This window comes from Eptatretus burgeri, chromosome 14, assembly GCF_056783735.1.
Source record: "Eptatretus burgeri isolate ZD-2024b chromosome 14, Ebu_testis_v1, whole genome shotgun sequence".
In the NCBI taxonomy this organism is placed as follows: Eukaryota; Metazoa; Chordata; class Myxini; order Myxiniformes; family Myxinidae; genus Eptatretus; species Eptatretus burgeri.
Window position 1 is genome coordinate 40,079,585 of NC_140974.1, and position 23,496 is coordinate 40,103,080.

General features: G+C 44.5%; 1 protein-coding gene across 7 annotated transcripts in view; it reads right to left on the bottom strand.

Moving 5' to 3' along the window:
• The window catches only part of ATM (ATM serine/threonine kinase), a 154,878-nt gene that overhangs the window by 121,299 nt on the left and 10,083 nt on the right, over positions 1-23,496 (bottom strand). For all 7 annotated transcript variants that reach the window (XR_015051151.1, XR_015051153.1, XR_015051152.1 and 4 more), the window contains exons 6-16: positions 21,761-21,926; positions 21,339-21,583; positions 20,197-20,375; positions 14,013-14,131; positions 13,418-13,592; positions 13,112-13,296; positions 12,413-12,640; positions 11,745-11,843; positions 6,039-6,258; positions 5,619-5,741; positions 5,402-5,530 (exon numbers count right to left, since the gene is read on the bottom strand). Coding sequence is in view for 4 of the 7 variants with exons in the window: in XM_085854442.1 (XP_085710568.1) it covers positions 5,402-5,530; positions 5,619-5,741; positions 6,039-6,258; positions 11,745-11,843; positions 12,413-12,640; positions 13,112-13,296; positions 13,418-13,592; positions 14,013-14,131; positions 20,197-20,375; positions 21,339-21,583; positions 21,761-21,926 (1,868 nt within the window). In the remaining 3 variants the exon portion in view is untranslated. The remainder of the gene's footprint in view (positions 1-5,401; positions 5,531-5,618; positions 5,742-6,038; positions 6,259-11,744; positions 11,844-12,412; positions 12,641-13,111; positions 13,297-13,417; positions 13,593-14,012; positions 14,132-20,196; positions 20,376-21,338; positions 21,584-21,760; positions 21,927-23,496) is intronic.

Sequence of the window (23,496 nt, forward strand, 5' to 3'; positions counted from 1 at the left end):
TCTAAAAAAGTTATGGATGTATTCAGACTAAACTTGGTTGATAGGTTGGGTGTGTGACAAGGATGAATTGATTCAATTTTGGTGATGATCCAGATCCAAGAATATTAAAGTGATTCTTCACTATTGAGTGATAAGGCCAAAAATGACGTTGTGATGGTTATGCGAAGCCGGCACTCCCCCAAAGCAATGGCACCCAACATATAGCGATTCCAAGACAGTTATTTCATTAGTATTCGTTCAGTTAGCCCTCCCATTATGCCTAGTGGGTATATGGGACAAGATGTGTTGCGTACGGCTTTTAGTTAGGTCTTTAATTCCATCTGCTATTCTTTCATCTATTTTATTTTACTTTTACTTCACAAATGACCTCTCCTTCACGCAAGCACGGGCACACGCCACAGACAGGACAGTGATGCTACCCATAGAACTACATTAGCATATGCCGCCACAACCCCGTTCAAACTGCGCGCCATTGTTCATTGGACACTTCACTTCAACCTTCACAGAACTCAGACCATCAACGCGACAACCTTCATATGAACTTCAAATACCTTCTTAAAAAAAACCCCACAATAACCTACGCTCGACCTCTTCAATCACCTCACCATAACTGGTTCAACCTCTTCACCACAAACGCCACAGTGCTTCCCCGACCTCACCATAACCACTACGAAACTCCACAACCACAGTCATTTCCCTGGACACTAACCACAGTCTTTTGGGATATCGGGGAACGGAAGACATTACAAGTCAGAACATGTTGGTGTGTACTGGAAGTGCAAGTATGTGGTGGGGTCCGTTCAGAATTGTCTGGGTAGCCCTGACGCTCCGCTAAATAACGAACCTCAATTTGAGCCCAGCGCAAGTTCATGGCCGGAGAGCGCTCCCAAAAACACGCGCACCATGTTAATTCCAGAACTCCGTTGCATGGCCGAGTTTGGAGGTAAATGAGGCCATTTATGGCTCCGCAGTCTGGCAGGGCAGGGCTACTTCTCAGGGTGGCATCAGTCACTGAGTCCCTCCTCAACTCCCGATCCTGAGGCCACCATGCACAGATAGCTAGCTCCGTGCACCAGCGGGTTCCTAACCAACAATGAATGCCCATCCGGATCCGGATTCTCAGTCAGTCACCGAGCCAGAGTCGAGCGAGCAGTCACTGAGCCAGAGCTGAGTGAACAGTCACCGAGTCATTGCCGAGGAGTTGCTGGGCCATTTCCGGGTCATTGCCGAGTAATCGTCAAGTCCTCGGCACTCAGCTTCTGCTGTGTTCCACAGCCAATCTTCATTAGCATCGACATTTACAGATCTTCTCACATACTATATAAAGCTATTACTTCACATGTTGTCTCTCCCATCTACCGTCTCTCCTGCTGTAGACGCACAAACTAAAAGAGCAATAACAGATACACATTCCTTTATGCTTCCTCTTCTGCATCACACTTGTGCCTCATTTAGACTTCACTTGAACCTCCCACTCATGCACCATAGACACCCCCAGTTTTCTTCCCTCTTCCCCCCTCCTAAGCAACTGGAAAGCGTATGTCCGTCGGCCATGCAAGGTATTGAAAGAGGTCGTGAACACCTCAAATACATCTTCGCTTTCTTACTCTTTCATTTCCTCGGGTGTGTGTTTAACGGTGCCTGTATTGTTTGCATAAGTTAAGATTGCAGAAGTTTAATATCAGTTTAGCTCTGACCTATGTCTTCTCTTGGTATAAAACTGAATTTCTTTTGCCACACCCCACAATTCCTTGCTATCCCCTGCTGTACATATATTGCTGAATAAAACCTTTCATCATTGTTCACATACTTTCCCTCACCCTCACTTTATAAATAAATTGCTTATATTATAAATGCACCCAGCTCATTTTGTCTTTTCCTTCACTGGTCCAGCGTGGTCCACACGTTAGATTAGCTGGGAAGTTCCGCCCCACAAGTTTGCTCGTTAGCCAGTGCACACTCACTGTATCGCTCGGCAGTAATCCGGGTGTGCGCTGAGGGCACGAGACCCACCTCGGTTCAGCCATCCACAGGTAAGGTATCACGCGAGGTGGTGTAACCCTGCCAGGATTGGCAGTGCCAATGGGATATTTCATGGTTGCTTAGCAACCTACTGGTGCACGGAGTTATCTTTGCACGGCGACCTCAAGACCGGGTGTTCGGAAGGAACCCGAGTGCTTCCCTTTGCGGCGAGTCTCGCATCCCAAGTCCATAACAATATATAGCACCATATTTACCTCCACCACCGAAGGTGAAGGAGGTTATGTTTTCACCCCTGTCTGTTTGTTTGCGTGCAGGATATCTCAAAAAAGTTGTGGACAGATCCAGATGAAATTTGGTGGGCAGGTTGGGTGTGTGACAAGGATGAACTGATTAGGTTTTGGTGAAGATCCGGATCCAGATCCGACTACTATAATTTTTTTGTAATTCTGCACCATTCAGACAGGGCTAAAAATGATATATAGCATGATATCTCAAAAAAATTGTGGACTGATTTGGATGAAACTTGGTGGACAGGTTGGGTGTGTGACAAGGAAGAATTGATTCAATTTTGGTGAAGATCCGAATCAGATAAATTTTTAAGTCATTCTTCACTATTGAGAGGAGGAGATTGGGACTCTGTGCAGAGTGTTGGTGCTGCCTAAGCAGTCTCCTTGGCTATTGGGCACAATCCTGGATGGGTTGCCATTCCAACACAGAATACCAGCATACTGAAACTCATTTTGCTGACCTCGGAAAGATGACAGGCCGAGTTAACCCCACCTGGTATTAATTCAACAGATGAGCAGTATTTGAACTCAGAACCGCAGGATCCAAAACCCACCACCCTAACCATGAAGCCAACACGAGGCATACCATTGTGAGATAGGACGAAACTAATATATCGCACGATATTTCAAAAAGTTGTGGACGGATTCGGACGAAACTTGGTGGACAGGTGGGTGTGTGACTATGACAAATTGGTTCGATTTTGGTGAAGATCCGAATCCGGATCGAGATACGAGAATTATTTAATTTTTAAAGTGATTCTTCACCATTGAGAGATCGGGCCAAAAACAATATTGTTACGGCTGTGGAAATTCGCAAACCACCATTCAGGTCCCGTAGGTGAGATATCTCTTAAGTACATGTGTAGTTAGCCCAAATCCGTTGTCTAGAGGGAATTTATGTGATTCATTCGGGCTGCGATCCTTTGAGATAGCCGTTTTTCTTTTTCTATTGTTATTTTAAACGACAAACCTCCCCGCAAACAACAACCGCCACCAACTACGCCACAACGCCAACCACGCTACAATTACCCTCACAACAACCACCACCATCTTCGCCACTACCCCCGCTGACGAACGCCATCCTCCACGGTCCACACTACGACGGTTTCCGCGTTGGAAACCGTCGAGAACGCAAGGAGGGAAAGAAGAAGGCACAACGATGACGCGTGGATTTTTCCCGCCTGATTTTCCCGTCTGACTTCCCCGCGCTTTGGAGTGGCGGAAGAGCGATGCAGGTCAAAGGTCAAAGGTGAGAAAAGGTGGGGGCCTCTTTTTGGGGAATAATGCTCTGGCTCCAAGCCAAAAACTGACTCCCTTGGACCCCGGACGGAGCGGGGTGGAGGGAAAGCGTGAGGGTACGTCCCCTTCGAAAAGCTTCTCCAAGAAGCTCGAGGGGAGGCGGAGCCGAAAACAGGGGCGGAGTGAAGGGCGGAGCCCCGTGCTATTAAAGTCGGACACGGGCGGAGCGATTTTGGGGGTGCTCTTGCTCTCTTCGTCCTCTTCCGCTCTTCCCTTCGTGGTGGCCGCTGGCCTGGTCTTCTGTGGGGTGGTCCCGAGACCCCGCTGGTGGGACGAAGCATCTGCCATTCCACACACCGCGACCTCGAGCAACTACGTTTCCCCCCCCCTTCTATCCGCGCTGGGATAGCGCCGGAAACCCCGTCCGTGGCATCGAGCGGCCAACACGTGCCGGCGCGAGGCACGCCGGAGAGGACTCGTCTACCACGCCAGGGCACGGAGTCGCGGCCAGGCGCGACCACGCCGACGGAAGTGGGAGAGGGACTCGACGGCCCCAAAGGGAAGTCACCATTTTCTTTTCGGGGTTTTTGTATGGATGTGTGTTGGCGCCGTCTGTAAAGTAGAACTGTATAAGTGTTGCCGTGTGTGCGCGTAGTCGGTAGTAACTCTGGGTCGTTGTTGCTTTTGTTTTTGTTGCCATATGTGCATTTTGACTGTTTGACTGTATATGTGTGCTTTCCGTGTGTCGTGTAAATAAAGTGCTTGCATGTTGAACTGTGCCCGTTTCGCTTCGTCTCCTTCCTTTTAATTGACCCTCCATCCTGCTTCACGTAACGGGTTCGCAGTGGGCTTAATATGCCCGATAATTAATCGGAACCGTCGAGGCCGATGATAACACCGCTCGGTTATCACTGTAGCACGGAACGGACCGTGAAAGCGGTTCATGTCCGGAGTCGGCCTGTGGGGTGGTGCGATCGCCCGGTCGACCATTCACGCAGGTACTTAGGTAGATCGAATTTGGCGAGCGACCCTAGCCTGCGCAGGTGTGCAATTGGCACGATCGTGGTGAGGTTAAACCCCCACCCGTGACTAGCTCCGGCGTTGTTCCGAGAGGGTCACGACAGAATTGTCCGTTCCGGTGGGCGAGGCGGCCGCCATTCGAGTCGAGCGGCCGATCGCATGCCGGCGGGTGCAAATTCGCAACAATATATAGCAAGATATTTCAAAAATGTAATGGATCTGATATGTTCTTGTGGATCAGAAATTACGTGGCAGAGGTATGCGCTCTACCAAGTGCCCTTCTCGTTTAAAATGTTGTGGACAGATTCTGACAAAACTTTGTGGATAAGTGTGGTAGGTCACAACAACAAGCCAAACAGATTTTGGTTCAGGTCCAGATGCAGATCCGGTCTATTAGTAGGATAGAAAATGTTAACTGTTCAGCCTGACATAGATATGCGCTCTACCGAGTACCATTCTAGTTTCAAAAGTGCCACATCTCACTATACTATGCCAAATGCCACAAATGAACAAAAACTGAACATAAAGCTGTCTTCAGGTCCCATTAACTGAATTTTTTATTTTTTAAATCGTATTTTATTGTTAGTTATAAATAAATAACTAATATTATCATTATCTTTCTTTTCCAATGTCCACAGTGTACAAATAAATTAATGAATGGATGAATCAATGAATGAACATCATTAATATCATGATTTTCCAATGTCCATCATCGATAAATAAATAAATTAACGAATGAACAAATTAATGAATCCCAATCTTGGTGAAGACCAATTTCAGCCAAGCAGTTAGTCTATTTTATCCATCTATCTCAACAAGAGTCTGCTGTAACTACTTTATCAGGCAGTGTTCAGTCATTTTTCACATTTCACCTTGGTGCTCGTCACCCCAGAAAAGACCTCTTTGAGGAAAGTCACCAGGAAGGAGAATGCAGAAATGCTGCTGGAATCCAAGTTTTGCTGCATTTTGGACATCAGCTGAGAAACCCTCTGCACCAGCTCCTGCCATGAACAAAAGCTTCCATTATCTATTTTATCCTTCATGGAAAATCTATCACAAGGGATTCATCTCAGAACCTGCAGATCACACCTTAGCTTTGCTCAGACACCAGTCCGCAAGTGCAATTCCTTCAGCTTCCAGACGAGTCCGATCCAGTCCAGCAGCGACTCCACACAGCAAAAGTGCTCCACGCAATACCACCTCCAAAGAACCCTTGAAGTCAGTGGCAAGGAAGACAGCACAGGAGCAGATGGCACAAACAAATTAAACTCAATATTCACCATATATTGTTTGTGTGGTCAATATCACAGAATTTTAATATAATTTTTGGTTGAAGGCCAACTTTGACATTTAAGACGTAAGCAGCCAAACTTTTTCCCAGACCCACAACTGCTTGCTTCAAATTGAACTCTGTGTCAAAGCAAGAAATGCAAACTTTAAAGCTGTTAGAAACATGAGGAAACAGAGGACAAACAATAGTAATTGACCTTTATATTAGCTTCAGACTACCTCTGTTCCAGAAACCTCGAGCAGACCCTGAACCATCCGCTCCAAAGGGTCCTGCAGGCCAGGCAACAATCGAAGCCGTCCACAAATGGACTTTGAACAAACCCGAAAGGCTTCTGTCCGGGTGGAGATATTGAGTGGAATGTGGAAACTTGAGCACAGCCAAAGTTTCTCGACAAAATCTTCTTCACTCGTGACGTCACCAAATGGGATGTCAACATCTCTGATGCAAACACCCAGCAAAAGTAGTGGTAGTTTACAGAACAATCCGAACAAGAATCGTACTTCACACTTTTATTCAGAACCACCAGAAACTTTGTTACACTATTATGTTATTCCCTTCATTGTAACACTTGAATCTCCTTATTCTCTTACAGAACATTTTTTGAAGTTATGTGCACCTGCCCTTCATCATATCCCTTTTAAAGAGGATTGCATCTCCCAAAACAAAAACAATATAACAACAAGAAAATAGAATTTCATGCGAATGCGTCAAATGTCAACCCACTGTTACGTTTGATTTCAATTAAAGGTCACATGAAAACTTAAAGGTCAAATGAGAGAAAGTGTAAGAGAAAAGAGAGAGAAGTAGAACAGAGAAAACATCAGATGCTTCTTACTCAAGTTATGATTGGTAAAATGATTTTCAAAGGGCACATGACCTTTCATTTGTTGACCCTAAAATTGAATCGCTTCATCCTTGTATCGCAGCCCATACTTGTGCCAAGTATGGTTAAAATCCCTTCTGCGGTTCATAAGTTATTGTGGTAACAAAGATTGTCAATTAAAGATCACATGACCATCAACGTTAGACACTGTCATTTTGTAGTTCATAGCATTCCGCCACTCACAATGGGCAATCCACTCACCGATCAATGTCAACATCAGATTCTCCTATCCGGAGTTGTGTTAAATTTGATCATTTTCAGCAAAAGGTCACATGACCTTTGACCCCCAAAAATCGAATCAATTCATCTTTGAATCATAGTACATACTTGTACCATGTTTGGGGAAAACGAAAATCTGCCACTTTAAGTGAAATTTCACATGACCTTTGATCTTTCACCCCAAAATATAATCAGTTCATCTCTGCATTAGAGAACATAATTTTACCATGTTTAGTTAAACTCCCTTCAACAGGTCACAAGTTATCACAGGAACTAAAATCTGCAAAGCAGGCAAACAATGAGCATACAATCATTCCTAAGTTTTTGTGTCGAAGTTTTAGATATGAGATACATTTCCGTGAGTCATCTGGATGCGCAATTACCAAAAGTCAGGAATTCAAAAGTCTCGATAAAAGGCGAAAAATATTTCAAAAATGGCGTTGGCGATGCTCAAGATTCCACAGTTACATATTTTTATTTAAATATTATAATGACAATTGAGCATGGACAAAGCCATCATATTTCCACATAGTCCCCTACCTTTTCAACACACTTAGTGAATTAGTTCACAACCTTCTGTATGCCCTCAGACAAAAATATTTTTGGCTGAGTAACGAGCCACACATGCACCGCTTCTTTCACTTGTTGGTCACTGTCAAAGTGGCGGCCTCTTAAAGCGTCTTTGAGTGGACCAAACAGATGAAAGTCTGAAGGTGCCAGGCCAAGAATTTCCAGAGGAAGCTCCAACACCTCAAAGTTCAATTGCTGGAGGGTTTCCATAGTATGGGCGGCAGTGTGTGGACAGGCATTGTCATGCAATAATGCAACACATTCTGACAGTAGCTCTCGGTGTTTCCATCAAATAGCTGGTTTCAACTGGGCCCGGAGCGTTTCACAATAACGAATACTGTTTACCGTCATGGCCCCCTCTTGACAGTGTTCCAAAATTGGGCCTTGTGAGTCCCAGAAAATTGTGAACATCACTTTTCCGGCCAATGGTTGGCTTTTTAAACTTATTTTTGAATGGTGATTTTAGGCGTTTCCACTCCATACTCTGGCGTTTGCTCTCTGGCTCGTAATGGTGGATCCACGTCTCGTCTTTAGTGACAATGCTTCTCAAAAAAGCATTCCCTTCATGCCGAAAGTGGTTCACAAGGCTTTGGCAGATTGTTACACGGTTGCGCTTGTGCTCTTCTGTGAATTGTTTTGGAACCCATCTTGCAGAAACTTTATGAAAGACAAGTTGGTTGTTGATGATTTAATGTGAAGAACCATGACTGATATTCAGATGTTGTGCCACTTCCTCAATCGGCAACTGTCAGTTATCCAGAATCACAGTGCGGACTCGTTCAATGTTTTCTTCTGTTGTGCACGTGGATGGGCATCCAGATCGTTCAACATCAGTGACATTTGTGCGACCATTTTTGAACATGGTAATCCAATCGTACACACTCCGCTGCAGTAAAGCACTGTTCCCATATTGTGATGAAAGTCTGCGATGGATTTCTGCCTCTGGTGCACCTTCAGCCCCCAAAAAAAATCACATCACTGCATGCTGCTCTTCTTTGGTGCATACGGATAGTGAAGCGGTCATGTTAACTCCCTTACGATGACACAACTACTGACTGCTCAAGATTGAAACTGCTTCACAATGGCGCAGACATGTCGTGCTCGTACATGCAAGTACAATAAGCAATGTAATCAACACAACACAGTTTTTAATAAATCATTGTGGATACTTTTCGACTCACCCTTGTAGATGATCGAGAGAGACCATGAGAACAGCAGGAGAAAGTAAATACCAATAGCAGGGCAGAGGGAGAAGGTAGACGGAGACAAACAAACAAGGGATGCAGGTAATGATGAGAGGTATGGGAGAACACGAGGAGTGTACATACAAAAAGATGGATACAAAAGCAATATTTTTTTTTTGTGGGGGGGGGGGGTTAATCGGTGTCGAAAAGATCATGGCTTTGGACGGGGGGGTGACCTGAGATGGTGGTAAACAACTGTCTTGACGACCTAGAAAGGAAGAATGAGATCGAAGAGAGTGTGGAAGGCAGTTCCACAAGCGGGAAAAAGAGAGGAATAAATGAATGGAGGTGAGAAGTGGTTCTGGATTTAGGTAGTTTCATTAGGAGGGGGTGTCGTACAGATTATGCATCTGTGTTTTGCAGATCCTTTTTTTTTGTATACAATGTCGAGGCTCGTATGAGAGCTAACCCCCCACCCCCACCCCTCATCGTTGGGGGTGGGGTTGGGGGGGTGAACAGAGCAGGGAGAGGGCAGAGGGTGCAAGACCAGAAATGAGGTGGAAGAAGACAGAGACCACCGACCTGTCGGCGATGGTGAAGTGTAAGGCTCACAGACTCAGCTTCATCATGAGAGATTCCAATGGTCTTGAAAGCCTTGGTTTCCACGGCATCAAGCTGAGCAATATGTGAGGCAGGGGAGCCAGCCCAGCGAGGAGAGCAGTCCTCCATCAAGTTGCAGATGAAAGCCTTGCAGGTGGATAAGAGCTCAGGCGTGCCAAGGAAGGACTATGCATGAAGGAGGATGCCCAGTCAGCATCTGGCTCTGGTGGACAACTTTGAAATGTGCTTGTGCAAGAGATATCATGGCTGAGGGTGCGACCCAAGAGTTTGAGTGACTGAACCCCTTTGAGACAGTTGTTGAAAAGGTATACGGGAGGGTTTGTGGAATGGTCCTTTCAGAGAGAGAGATTTCTCAAGATTGAAAGACATGTTCCAAGTCTTTGACCAGTTTGTGATTTTGTCAAGGTCTGAGAAGAAAGAAGAAGCTGCTGCCTGTCTGACAGAAAGACGGGGAAACTCATGGCAGAGAGGAGTCATCAGCAAAGAGATAAAGAAGATTTCTCAGAGTCGGTGAGATCATTGATGAAGATTAGGAAAAGGATGGGGCCGAGAACACTGCCTTGTGGTACTCCAGCCTTGACAGTGAGAGGAGAAGAAAGGGTTCTGTTGCGAATCGCACATTGGCTATGAGAGTAGAGGAAATGAGTAATCCAAGAGTGGAGTTGGCCTTGGATTCTATGCGCAGACAGTTTTGAGAGCAAGGCCAGATGCCAGACTGTATCGAAAGATCAAGATATGGCCAGAGAGACAGTCCTGATCTCATGATTGATATTGAGGGCCTCCATCCATTGTTGGGAGAGTCGAAGCAGCATGTCCAAGGTAGAGTGACCAGGTCTGAATCCAAAATGATGATCTGAGATGAGGCTGTTGGAGAAAAGGAATGATTTAATATCAACTGCAATGATGGATTCCATGGCCTTGCTGAAGATTGGAAGTAAGCTAATTGGTCTGTAGTTAAGGGGATCCGTTTTTACACCATTTTTATGTAATGCTGCAATGTTGGCCGATTTCCAAGCAAGTGGAAGATGACCGAGGGTAAATTACTGGGTGAAAAGGGCAGAGGGAGTGCAAAAACAGCAGAACAGATTTTTAGGACACATGAGCTGATGCCGTCTGGTCCAGTTGCAGAGTCAGAATTGAGGGTGGCCAGAAACTTTTCCACCTTCTCAGGTGCAAAAGACACAGAATTTAGGAGCAGTTGGGTATGACTGGGAAGGGTGGGTACAGGGAGAGATGGGTTTGGGACACTTGATTTTGAAGCAAACACAGAATTGAGCCCTTGGGGCTTCTCATGAGCAGAGTCAGCTGTGGTGCCACTTGAAGATAGGGAAGGGATGGAGGGGGGAGCGTACACCAGAGACAGACTTGACAAGGCACCACCAGGTTTTAGAGGAGGAAGACAAGTTTGAAAGCTCATTTGTGAGATTGGATAGATGATGTTTTCTGGCTCTTCTGAGAGTAGACACACACTTATTGCGGGCATTGTGGAATGATCTGAGGTTACCTTCGATTGTATTTGGCCCCCAGGAAGAGAATACATGTTTTAAAGCAATTGCCTCACCACAGGATTCAGAGTACCAAGAGCGGGAGGATGGGTAAGATAACTGAAGATGAGATGGGATGAATCTGTGCATAAGATAACAGATAGGTTTCTGTGGAAGAATTACCAGGCTGAATTAATATCAGGGGCGGTAAATATAGGAGACCAATCCTGAAGTGAGATGGCTGCTTGTCGTCCGTGCCAGCTTGCCTGAATGAACTGCCAGACACACCGGTGCTGAGGATGGTGACAGAGATGTTGTCCATCACAAGCACATGATCAGATGAGACAATTAGGGGCAGAGGATGAGCAAGATACATTGGCATGGAAGTTGGTAATCACCAAATCCAGAAGGGAAGATTTTCCATTGGGAGAAATATAGGTGGGAAAATTCACGGATTGAGTCAGTCCCATGAAGTCACAGAAGTCCTTTGCAGAAGTGCCATAGCTGATGAGAGGGGCAGCAACACCCAGCCAATTAGCATGGGGACAATCAAAGTCACCACATATGAGGAAGAGAGCGAGAGAGTTGGGATGAGTGATTAAAAGTTGGTCCATGTCATCTGAGAGAGAGAGAGATGTAGATGGATTCTTCACTGTTGGGAGGAGAGTACAACACAGACAAACAACAGGTGGGAGTGGAGGAGAAGTTACAGTTAGAGTTACTCCTGGCATTTGGGAGGTGTAAGAGCAGTAAACTGAGAGTGAGAAAGAGTTTTTAATGTACAGCGCAACTCTGCCAGGATGGGGTTCAGGTCAAACAATTTCACAAGACGGAGTAATCATTCAAACCATTGCCTTTCCTCATCCTTTCCTCAAGTCATTCACCATATTTAATCAAAGATCACAGCATGTATACCGGTCCCTCACCAGCATTATGGTCATTACTACAGCACCCACCACTCACATGTTCATGATATTTGCTTGTGGGGTTTTCTTATTGCCATGACCATCCCTGGTTGTCAAAGCCAGAAGCACCTGTGCCACAAGGAACACTGACAGGCCCCTGGAAAATAAAAGAAGAGACAGACAATGGAATGGGGGGCAGTGGAAAAGTTTATGGATCTGAATACATTCATAAGTTCATTCATTAGCAAGCATATTGGATAGGGAGTCAATTACAAATGTAACCTATGTGTATGCGCTATATTCTAAGGGCAAGAGTTTTGCTGTTGATGTAGTGCTCCCCACAGGTCAAGGCAAACATTTCCAATTTGACCAAGGCACAGGCAATACTCACCCTACTCTTCATCAAATGTCACAGTAAGATTATTAATGTCCACCAACTAATGGTAACAGATGGGTACATGGCTTAACGTTCATCTGAGAGATTCAAAGCCCTGTCATCAAAGCACCAGGGTGAGAGCTTATAAAATGAGCCGAGAATCAAACGCAGACAAGGCAGCTCAAATGTAAGTGCATTACCTCTGCACCACGTGTGTTTTAAGTGAATGTTTTTTTTCAAAAGGAGGAAAAGAAAAAGTTTTTTATTTTTTATTTTTGTCTTTCCCACAAGCCTCAAAACACGACCACCAAAAACCTTCAAAAAGGTATTTAAGGTGAGGCGAATCTCACAGATGTTGCAGCACAGCAGAAGGCTCCCCGCCCGACATCTCCTTCTCTGCATCAACAGCCCTCGGAGCCAGAACCCAAGCAAGAAGTGCCCCCCGCAGGCCGAGCACCTGACATCCGGCATTTTGGTCATCTGTATCATCACCATGATGGGCAGAGTGTGACAGGCTGGGCCACCTTTCAGGCAGTGGACTGCAGGTTACTAGAGTGAAGAGTAATTCCAAAGACTCTCTGAAAGTAGAGGACAGAATCGACAAATAACAATATTTATTGAGTCATGTACAAAATATAATCACAGCAAACATATCAACCAAGGTGTGATTATTGACTGCTCAAAACAACTGAGACAAACTTAACATTACATTGGTCAGGTCCTATGACCTACACTGGTCCTATGATGCAGAACTCGATTTAGTATAGTATCCTAAATAATAATGCCAACTTTCATTTAAAATACTAACTCATAATGAAGCTGTGTTTTCGAAGAAATTTCTCTCCAGGTATTGTTCTTTTGAGAAAAAAATAAGTGAACCCACATGTGGACCACAATCATTCTGCTTAGGGAAAGGATATGCTCTATTTTGGCAAGACTGAGCAGTACACAATGACAGTAGGGCATCAAACACAATTCATTCTACACCATGGCACACAAAATAGTGCAACATCATTTCCTCCTATTTTATCCCAAAGAAAGCACAGTACCGACAGGGTTTGCAGGCAAGCAAGATCTCCCAGGCAGCATCAGGGATTTGCACAAATCCCCGAGACAGCAGCATTTGAAGCAGAGCCAGGCCCGGCCGTTGTACGGGTAAACGCCAACCGGCCACACCACGGGCCACACTGTTCCATATTTTCACCCACACCGAGTGCAGCTGTTCCACTCCTGCCTATCGCAGAGAAATGAAATAATAAATCCCACAGTTTTACACATGTATATATATATAATGCCGTCTCAAGTGCGTACAGTGAGAGTGAGTGGGAATCATTTTAAGGTCAATGTGGATTTACTTGAGGGTGTGTGGCAGCAATGTGGAGCAAACATCGCAGAGAGACCATTACTGTGTGGTCATGCTGATGGCCAGAAGTGTGCAGCAAGCGAAGCAGTGCAGAGATGATTTTGGGAACAGCCCATGATGGTATGGAGTCAGGGAACCTAATGAGCAACTGCAAAAGTACCTGCAACCTGTATATTTGGGTTGACATAAACATTGGTGGAAGGAAGAATAAGGAGGAATTTTGAAAATGTGGGAACAAAAAAAAAAGGAATAGACATATAGACATAAAAAGAAAAAGGAAAAAACAAATTTCTCCTCAATATTAATTTAGAAAGACAACAACTTCACAGGAAAAGTGTGCAAGCCTGTATTTTACATATCAGTCTTGGATGTGAGCTTTGAATGCACTTCATAAGCAGAGATAATGAAGTTAAGATACATGACTCGTCTCTATACTGTGCAACCAACTAAAATGAAGGGTGCTAAAAAGCAAAGTAGAGCAGAATGTCACACTTGCGTAACGCAAAACATCACCAATCAGTGATGTCAAAATGAGACCAAGTCATTACTAGAAAGAGATGGCATTTCCAGCAGTCTAATAAACGCACCAAGGTAAGGTGTCTCCGCTCTCTGTAAGAACGAGCAGCAGATGGTCCCAGCCTTCCTCTAACCGACAGCGTTTCGTGGTACCTCCAGCCATAACACTTTCCAATGGAAAGTTTAATTTCTTTAGGGCACAACAGATGAAGAGCAAAAAAAAAAGGAAATTTCAAAGTGCAGAAATATATTTCCTTCCTAAAGCTACAACATGAAGAGCAACAAGGCCAAATAAATTTTTTAAATACCAGTTGATCAGATTTTTTTTTTCTGAAAGGGGAAGAAGAGGTCCTTTTTATTTGTTATTTTCAAAATGGCTGCCAGCTTTTATTCACTGACAAATCATGCACCTGACATGCCAGTTTTTTACCTCCCCACCTCCCCCACACCCCAAAAAAAATGACACGAGTCATGTACCAGACATGTTAGTTTTCTATCCCCAAACAAATATGGTGTGGGTCATACACCTGACACCTCAAGTAAGCACTCACTCAGCCTATTAAAATACAATCCACAGTTCTAAACAAATATATAATAAATGTATGGCGAGATACAAAAAAAACTACACACTTCGTGGATGTTGAATTTCTTGGCTCAGCCATCTTTCTATAATCGATCTACAGGAAACATTTAATAAACAGATTTAAATATGTGGGATGTGGACTCACCAGCGCTCCTTGTTCCAACTCGGTAGAAGTTATAAAAACTCAGTATCAACATGGGGAAAATTATCGATTCAAGGAATTGTGCAAGAGTCGTCCAAGGAGATATGTATTTTTAAGTGGTGCAAACCGCTTCAACATCCCGTGTGTCCTTCCTTCCATCCGTCCATCCATCAAAATGAAGAAGAAGTACCTTTATAACCCACTGTGTTTCTTCATTTCTAGTTTGTTGTTTAGTTTTTCTTGTGTTGTCTAGTTTTTTGGTGTTCTTGTGTAGTTTGGGGTAGTAACTGTCAGTTCCCCATGGGGCGAATTTTAAGTGGTGCAGCAATTTCACTATACAGCTTCCTTCGGTCACGGGTGCAATTTTTTTTTTCTTGTGATGTTTGACAAAATAAAAAGTAATTAAAAAGAGGTGGTTTCAAAAAAGGAAGCGAGCGGGGCCGATCAACCGGTATTTTTTTTTAATTTGGCTTAATGTCAATGTATACACTTTGTTTCTGGCGCTGTACACACTTATGGCAACTATAAAGAGTACCAGATACCTGTGGAAATTCCACGTAATGCAAAACACAACTTAAATTTCCTAAAATTCCCCTTCCCAATACGAAGACATAACCTCCCACCACCGCCAACCCAAAGGGTTCAATCAATTCAATCACTTCCCCACTACAGGTTTTCAAACCCACTCTCCACCCAAAGTCCTCAACCTCAACCTCCACCTCCCCCCTCCCAATAAAGCCTCTCCCCTCTCTGGCTCTCCCTCCCCCACCCACCCTAACTCTATGTCCTATCCTTCCCAGAAACAGGGCATTCTTACATCATTACATATTATTTCTTCATTACCTCATTGAAAGAGTGGAATACTGTATTTAAACCCTTTCCCCTCCCCTATTCACCTCATTATTATGCCATTTCCAACCTCACAGAAACCGATCAAAACAACAACAGCATGGTTCTCGACATGTCATCATTTATCACAGTGGAAACAACATCCGATCCAAAATCTCGTGAGATATGTGAAAATGCCACTCTCAAGTGAGTGATTAGCCTTATAGTGTTCATAAATTATCCTAAATTAATCATCTTCCTCATGATGTGCATGTATGTTATGTATATGTGCATCCATAAACACATAAATTGACACCTCCCATGCTCTTCTCACCACAGAAGCTGCATAAAGCAACAAAGAAGGCCTACACAAGGTAACCGCTTTGGTGTTTCAAACCCTTCCCAGAGTTCCTCCACAACTATAAAGACATTCACAAATAGTACACACATGAGAATCCCAATGCTACACACCCACTCAGCTGCCAGACCGGTTGGGGAATCAGCAGCGACAGCGCAGACAGCAATGGATACCAATGAGGGTCCCAAGCATGTACCCTGTGCAAATGTCAAAAGCAGTCAATTTATAAATAATAAAGAAAGACCCACCCACATCTCTCACCTGTGACTGGAGGGAATAGCCAATCAGCTCTCACTTAATCAATTAAACCCAGGTGGCTATGATTATATAAATAAATTTGTACCTCCGATGCTCTTCGAGTATGGCAGGTGTCAATTAATTTATATAATCCTAGCCACCGGGAGCCTCATTGGTATGCATTGCTGTCTGCGCTGTCACTGATGATTCGCCAATGAGCGATGAAACCGGTCCGGCAGCTGGGGTCAACAGGTGGGAGAGGATGCATGGGGTCGACAGGATGGATACAGAAGGAAACTCTCAGGAAAGATAAAGTGGAAATTTGGAAAGAGATGGCATTAGAGTGGTGGAGAGGGTTGACAGGGGTAGAAAAGACCATGGTTTTGGATGATCTGAGATGGTGGTGAACAGTTGTCTTGAGTAACAGTGTACTCAGAAATGATCCCCCCATCCCCCTTCCATTGTCTGCCTCTTCTTTAAACATCTCCACCCAAACCCCTTATACAAAGTGTTCTCCTGAATAACAATGCATTGCTTCTTCTATCCGAGGTTGAATAATAAACCTCAAATTGATTGCATATCCTTCCTCTAATTCATGGACCAGTGTGTGTGTGTGTGTGTGTGTGTGTGTGTGTGTGTGTGTGTGTGTGTGTGTGTGTGTGTGTGTGTGTGTGTGTGTGTGTGTGTGTGTGTGTGTGTGTGTGTGTGTGTGTGTGTGTGTGCGTGTGTGTGTGTGCGGTTGTGCTACTCGTACAGTTCTGGGCCAATTACATCCAGACTTGCTGCAGAGGTCAACATGAACCCAATTAATGTATAGGTGTGTTTTTATCTTTGCCGGTGGTCTACGGTGGGTGGGGGATGCAAATTCTGTATTTAAATGTGTATCGTGTCGTGCCGCCTCCAGGTGGTGGGGGGAGAATGCATTACAAATCTTCACCATTTACAGCACAGCATTCCTGTCCCCACACTTTCCAGTGCAGTGAGGTGTTTTGAATCATAAGTAGAAGGTATGTTTTTTGCTTCATGCACATAACCCAGGTTGTTGTTGTTTTTCCTATACAGAGCTGTTAGTTGCCTATTCACCGCCAAAATAAAGGTATGTGACAGAAGAATGCGTTGCATGCTTGGAACAAGATCTCCCATTGGGCGGGTACTCTGCTAGTCTTGAAGAAATCATAGTTTTCGAGGTGAAGCTGTTGCAGTTTAGCGAAGCATAAAGGCCATGGGGCAATACGCTAAGTTTTAGTTGACTGAGTATGAGTTGCATGGGCACAATAATGTGGTGTTAAGTAGTTTAAGCTGCAGGATAGTGAGGAAGACAGTTGGAATTTAAGTGAAAAATGAAGAGCAAGTGGTGCCAGGCACAACAAATCCCGCCCATTTATTGACTAAGTTATGAGCGAAAAACGATTTTCACCTTTTCGTGACCTGACCTTGACCTTTGACCTAAGTGGACCCAAAAGTTAATGGGGTCGTCCGAGGTTCATTACCCACCTGTGGATACAATTTGACAGTGTTTGAGCCGACCGTTTTCCCGTAAAGTTGTATTTTCGTAACCATGTTTTAGTTATAATGGAAAATTTGTGATTTTGACCGATGACCATGACCCCCAAAACTTCGGACCCTACCGATCTTCACAAATATGCATTTTTCACTATAGGAATGGGTAGGATTATACGTGACAAATAGAATAAGGTTCACTATAAGCTGAGTTTGAAGTAAATCAGATCATTTTTGACGAAGTTATGAGCGAAAAACGATTTTGATCTTTTCGTGACCTTGACCTTTGATCCAATTGGACACAAAAGTTAATGGGGTCGTCCAAGGTTCATTGCCCACCTGTGGATTAAATTTGATAGTGTTTGCTAAAGCCGTGTTGCCATAAAGTTGCTAACAGACAGACAGACAAACAAACAGACAAACAAACCGGACGATTACAATATCCCGCTCCCTCCCTCCAGGGGGGCGGGATAATAAGATACCACACATGGAAGGACCATGATCTTTCTTATGCCTAGTGTTGGCTTAATGGTTAGGGTGGTGAGCTTGGGATCCTAGGATCCTGAGTTCAAATCCTGCTCAACTGTTGAATTAATACCAGGTCGGGTTGACTCTGCCTGTCATCCTTCCAAGGTTGGCAAAATGAGTGCCAGCTTGCTGGTATCCTGTGTCGGAGTGGCCACCCGTCCAGGATTGTGCCCAATAGCCCAGGAGACTGCTTCGGCAGCACCAACGCTCTGCACAGAGTATGGTCCCAATGGATGGATGGATGGATCGTTCTTGGACAGACCATATTTCCAAGATGGCCTCAAAGCCAGCCGCTAACTGGACAGCCTTCGTCGTGCAATGTCTTTGCTTGGAAAATCTGACTTTTGACAACCTACAAGGCTTTCATTCACAGCTTGATGGAGTACTGATTTCCCCTTTGGGCTGATGTGCTGCCTCACACCTTGCTATCCTTGATGCCTTGGAAAGCAAGGCCCTAAAAATCATTGGGTTCTCCCATGACGAAGCTGAGTGCCTAGGCCTGTTACTCTCACATCACAGAAAGGTTGGTGGCCTCTTTGTATTCTTCCAATTCCTCTTTGGTCTTGCACCCGCTTCCCTCCTGGCAGGCTTCTGCAGGACGTACATGATATGCCAGTAATCCTCTTCTTGTTAAACTCCCAAAATGCAGGATCACACCTCACCTCCACTCAATCGTTCCTCTTTTCTCTCGCATGTGAAACCAACTTCCCCAGTCTGTTCAGTCTCATTGTTCCTTCCAAGGCTTCAAGACAACTGTTCAACACTCCATCAGGTGATCCCCCATCCATACTCATGATCTCCTCCACCCCAAATGACCCCATTCCCAAGCACTCCCATTTTCCAGGTTATTGCGATTTTCTTACACCTCTCCCTCTCCTCTTTTTAATTGTTACTAGCAGGGTTACCGGGTGGGGGGAGGTACTGAGAAGTGGGAGAAGCAGGAGAGCCGGCAGAGCTGAGAATGGGGCAGGTGGATCGGGAGCAGGAGAACGGATGAGGGAAAGGTGGGGAAAACTGTGTATGAGGCAGGAGAGCCAGAACACCAGTGGGTAAAGGGTCTTCAAGTCTCTAGTGTCTTTGAGGTCTTAAGGGTCTTTAAGATCTTATGGTTCTTACAGGTCATTAGGGTGTTAAGGGTCTTAAAAGTCTTAAGGGTTTTGGGGGTCTTAAGGGTCTTCAATGTCTTCAGGCTCAAAGGAGTCTTAAGGATCTTTAAAAGACTTAAGGGTCTTGAAGGGTATTCAGGGTCTTAGAAGTCTTCATGGTTCTTATGGATTTTAACCGTCTTTGGGGTGGAAAGGGTATTTGTGGTATTCACAAATTCACAAAAAGGGTTTTAAAGTATCTTAATTGTGTTCGGGGAATTCAATGGTCTTAAGGGTCTTATGGGTCTTTGGGGTATTAAGGGGTCTTATCTCCCAAGCTTGTAAAAAACCTCGTCTCAAGCATGTAAAAAAAGGTCTTATAAGGCTGAGGTTATGGATGAAAACACACTGAGGACACCCCCCCCCCCCCGGGTCGGACTTGGTCTGTGTGCCAAATTTGGTGGTTGTTGGTCTAGTGGTCCTTGCAAAAAACGTGAACAAACAGACAGACAGATATCCGATGAATCTTATTTATTCGATTTGTCGGTTTCTTTGTTCCTTTTCTGTTTCATATCCACTCTCCCTCCCTTCCTCTTCTTGCTGTGTTTCATTCAGCTTGTGTTCAGCTTGTTCACCCCCATGTGACCTTCACCTCCCCCCCTCCTTTATCCCACTCTCACTTATACTCTGCTGTTGGCATTTCCTCCTTTCCATTCTGCTATAGCTCTTCCAGGCACCTCGATCATGTATAAAAATATTAAAACATATTCGTGATGTACGAATCTTCACAAGTTTAGAATAAGAAGCAAATTATTAGTACACGATGCTATTCAATAATAAAAATAGCAACGGAATTACCATATTTTACTGTCAAAGGTCAGGTCTGCAGCACTTTAAGCACAGTTATGTCTCATTTAATGAAGAGAAATGTTCCATGGACTGGTCATTATTATTTAAAATTCAATATCCTGGGACATCCTTTTTAGACCCTAACCTGGTGGTAGACTCCTGCTGCAAGATCCAGTAAAGGCTTTGGGAGCCAAGGGCTCGTCCCTGCTGGGTGCCCTCTGCTGACGTAGCGACTTCGGCTGTCGTTGGTAAACTCAAACTGTACAACCTCCATTATGTAGCTGAGGCAACACCGCCATTCCGACCAATTTACTGCAAATGCACCTAAAACAATAAAAAAAAAACACAAGCAAAAGGTGATAACACAGTGATAACACTATGTCAGGAAAACAGAGGCTGCATCACTCTCTACTGATCTGGAATATACCAGATGCTGGTCTAACAAATGGAACACATCTTTCAATCCTTCAAAATCACAGTATCACACTATCACTCCAGAAGGATTGTTAAATGCACCAACTAATGCACTTCAGCTCCTACCCTAGCTTTTCTGCAATGGATATGTTGCTTCTTCTTCTTCTTCTTCTTCTATTCCACAATGGATGATGCAGTAAATATCAAAGTACAGATCAGGGCCATTTCACTGGACACCTTTTGAGCTTTTCAATACCACATGGCACTCAGTCTTACTTTCCAAGCTTTCTGCTCATGGTATTCAAGGGTCCCTCCCTGAATAATTATCCATTTCCTCCAAGGATGGAAAGGTGGCTTTTGATGGTGTTGTCTTGTGATCTAACTTGAGGGTGATGTCCTGCAAAATTGCATTTTAGGACCCACCTATGCTCTTAATCCCATACCCACCATGAGTCTTATACTCTTCCCCCCCTCCCCCACACCCTTCCTTCGCCTTTTTACTGCCAATTTTCTTTCTGCCGCTCATCCACTCTTGTACAATGTCCTCACCTCCCTGTTCCCCTTTGATTCTGTCAGTCTGTGAATGTGCTGCCCTCTTTATTTTGCTCCTCCATGAGCCTTGACATCTGCTGATAAATAAGAGGTAAGGGTGGCGATGTTCACCTGAGTGAACTTGCTTGCCAAGTCAAATAGCTTGTTAAATTAGATAGCTTGTTGGCCAAAGACAATTCAAGTACCTACCTAGGATAGAACCAAATTTAATGATAAGAGTTGTTTTTTAAGAACAAGGCACCTTCCACTTTCTATAAGAATATACCAACATTCTACACGACTCACTCCTACACCAATTCAAAGTGGTCATAATTGTCTGACCATGTTCTGGACTGGTGGCGCCTCGAGGGTGGTGAATCCGCAGTTGCAGGTCGAGCAGTTTCCAGAGAGTATTCAGTGCTGGGTTACGGAGGCGGCCATCCCACCATAACTTTAGCAAAGTTGGTGCAGTGCTTTCCACAAGGCCACATGCTGCTGACCTGTGCCCACCATATACAACGGCCCAGCGCAACCATTCACTGGCAGCACCAAGCAATGGTTCAATCAAACCTGTCAATTCCTCTTGCCTAAGGTTGGGGAGAAGAGATAAATATAAATATAACTATATATATATATATATATATATATATATATATATATATATATATATATATATATATATATATATATATATGACAAACAAAGAAGCAGAAACAATACAAGAAAATAAAAAAACAGGTACTGTATATGCTTGTGTCACAAACCTGAGTGATTTTAGTGCCAATGCAAGGTGAATGACCATCTGTGGATGTGGTGCATCACACTGGTACCGGCATGCAGACAGAAGTGTGTGCAAAACCGATCCACTGATGAGTCGAACAGAACTAGGATCTGGACTGCATACTGCATGTCCGAACAGGTCCTGCAGCTCTGCATACGGAGGGACAAGAGAAAGGTAAGAAGAAGGATTATAAATAAATAATAAAATGCATTTATGGATGCATCGACGAGGCAGACCTATTTGATGAAAATGTATCCCAGTCTACCCTTCTAACAATGGCTGTTTCATGACTAGAATCAATTACAACAAGGAAGCAAGCCGAGAAAATTGCCTCAAAATCTGAGATATTTAGCTACCTGTTGGGGCAATTCATTGTTATTTAGGCAGAAGTCACATTTGCCATGGCGGCCGTGGGGTCTCCAAAATCTACGGCCACTACCAATTATACGGCGGCCGCAGTATTTCCACGGTCACACAATGTAGCAGTCACATATGTTTTTATTTTTCGGGGAGCCGCACGGCGTATTTAGAAATTGTGGAGACCGAAAACGTGGGGTTGCCGTACGGTCTTTGATTTGATGTCGCACGGTGACCTTAACGGGGCCCTGCGGCGGCCATAGAATTTACAAGGCAGACGCAAGGTAGCCTCAAGGTCCCCGCAAGGCAACCGCAGAGGGGCCCTAAGGCGAACGTGCAGCCAGACAGACGGTAACGAGTGCATTCATTTTTTATTTTTTACCAGTTTTTTTTTCCGGCTTGTCGAATTGCTATGGTGAACGTAGAAATGAAAAAAGTTACAAGTCCGCGTTAGAATTCCACGGCGACTCCTACGGCCTGTAAAAGATCGCCAAACGGCGTAGGGCCACCCTAAGGCCACCGCAGAAACTCTGCGGCCGCCGCACGTTTCTGTCAATTCAGAGGGCGTACGGCCGCCGTATCCTCGCCGTAGAGCAAATGTGACTTAGGCCTTAGGCATCATGATACTTATGCAAGAAATACAACCAGGCAGAACCAATTTCCTCTCCGGGAGTAGACATGGGCATACATTTGGAATGAAGGCAGGGTACCAACACATAATGGCCAACTTTCAATAATCACCATTAGATTCTTAACCTTCACAAGAAGTGGGCCTCATGAGAGGAGGAGGCCAATGGGCCGACCATGTGCCTCGTGGTTGCAGCACGTTGATCGGCATCTCAAGGAGATGGGGATGGGCCAGGCATCTGCTTTGTGGATGGCCAGACGGAGGCCCATGAAGTACCGGCGGAAAGTGAACACAGAGACGCGCTGCTATAGAGCATGCTCCCATACCGGACCTGACCTGACAAGAAATTACTAGCAGATGTGGCAGCTGGTTTAACAACCCCTATGACATGGTGACCCATTTGATTATGCTAAACACCAAGACAAATGTTTGGAGTTCGATGCAATTGTTTTTTAAGGCGCTTGCACAACTCTGAGCACTCGAAAGTCCCTTTCATGATTATTACTTGGTACAAATTTAAAAAAAAAATGTAAAAACTCATTTTTCCAGGTCTGCTCACATGTTGATGTGATTGGCAGCTGCTCCTTCTACTTCTTCAAAACAAAAGGTTTCCAGACCGGATTTTTTGTGTCTTTGTTATATTTTCGTCCCTGTGTTGCTGTTTGTGTTTTCATCCAAATTTCAATGTTGCATCGTATCTTGTGCTGTATTGTTAGATTTGAGTAAGTGTTTGC